Source organism: Trichosurus vulpecula, chromosome 1 (genome assembly GCF_011100635.1).
Source record: "Trichosurus vulpecula isolate mTriVul1 chromosome 1, mTriVul1.pri, whole genome shotgun sequence".
Taxonomy (NCBI): domain Eukaryota; kingdom Metazoa; phylum Chordata; class Mammalia; order Diprotodontia; family Phalangeridae; genus Trichosurus; species Trichosurus vulpecula.
Window position 1 is genome coordinate 239,006,639 of NC_050573.1, and position 1,550 is coordinate 239,008,188.

The 1,550-nt window shown below is 34.5% G+C and overlaps 1 protein-coding gene across 1 annotated transcript; it reads left to right on the top strand.

Annotated features, from left to right (window-relative positions):
* The first annotated feature begins 527 nt into the window (after positions 1–527).
* Positions 528–889, top strand: LOC118833646 (40S ribosomal protein S20-like). The gene has a single exon (XM_036741021.1). The coding sequence runs from the start codon at positions 528–530 to the stop codon at positions 885–887; it is 360 nt and encodes a 119-aa protein (XP_036596916.1). The 3' UTR covers positions 888–889.
* Positions 890–1,550: the final 661 nt, after the last annotated feature.

Sequence of the window (1,550 nt, forward strand, 5' to 3'; positions counted from 1 at the left end):
GGAAGATTATAAAATTTAAAAAAAAACATTACTAATAAAATAATAAAGCTACACAATTATATCAATAAAGGCTGAAAAGGCTTTTGACAAATTCCAACAATAATTTCTATTAAAAATTCTATAGAAAGCATAGGAATAAATGTACTTTTCCTTAATATAGTAAAAAAAAAATTCTCTGAATCCTAAAGTTAATATTATATGCAATGGAGAGAAGTTACAGGCCTTTCCAATAAGAACATAGGTAAATCAAAGATATTCATTATATATATTACTATTTAAGATAAGAATAGAAACACTAACTATAGTAATAAGACAAAAAAAATTGAGGGGTCAAGCATAGCTACACTATCTTTTTGCCAATGGTATGATGATATACACAGACAGTCAACTAAAATTCATTTAAATGTTAACCTCAGGATCGCAGGCTGCAGCCGCGTGGAGTCGGCAGTCGCTGCGTCTCCTCCTCCTGACTCACCGCTGTTCGCTCTCACCGAGGAATAAGTCGGTCAGGAAGCCGCTCCATTGTCATGGCATTCAAAGACACCAGCAAGACCCCTGTGGAGCCCGAAGTGGCCATTCACCGGAACCGTATCACCCTCACCAGCCGCAATGTGAAATCACTCGAGAAAGTGTGTGCTGACCTAATTAGAGGAGCCAAAGAAAAGAACTTGAAAGTGAAGGGACGTGTTCGAATGCCCACCAAGACACTTTGGATCACAACTAGAAAAACTCCTTGTGGTGAAGGTTCAAAGACTTGGGATTGGTTCCAGATGAGAATCCACAAAAGCCTTATTGATTTGCACAGTCCTTCTGAAATTGTTAAACAGATCACATCTATCAGCATTGAACCAGGTGTAGAAGTTGAAGTCACCATTGCAGATGCCTAACCAATCATCTCTTTTAATAAATTGATTGCAACTAAAAAAAAAATGATAACCTCAGCAAAGTTATGACATGTTGAATATGCATAAATCATCAGCATTCTTATGCAAAATTAACAAAACCCACCACAAAGAATTAAAAAGAGAAATTTTAATCAAAATAACTTTAGAAGCTATAAATATTTGACAGATAGTCTTTTTCCACCGGCAGGTTGATCCGTTGTAATTAAAATGACAATAATATCTAAATTAATTTACTTATTCACTGCTTTATCAATAAAATTCCCCTCAAATATTTTATAGACCTACAAAAAACACAAAATTCCTTTGTGAGAACAAAAATCAAGAATATCAAAAGTAATAAACTAAAAAAGGAGAAAAGGGTGGATCAGTACAGATTTCAAACTGTACTACAATGTAATCATCTTCAAAACAACTTGGTACCAATGAAAAAGAGGACAGGTAGGGGGTTTAGCAGCAGAATTGATTCAGTACATAAGATACTGGAGCAAACAAACATGTATAATGCATGACAAACCTAAAAATACCAGTTATGGGTAGAAGGACTGACTATTTGATTTTTAAAAATTTCTGGGAAAGCTAGACAGCAGAAATGTGATTTAGATAAAAACTTCATACCACATACCAATTTAAGCTCCAAATGGTTAC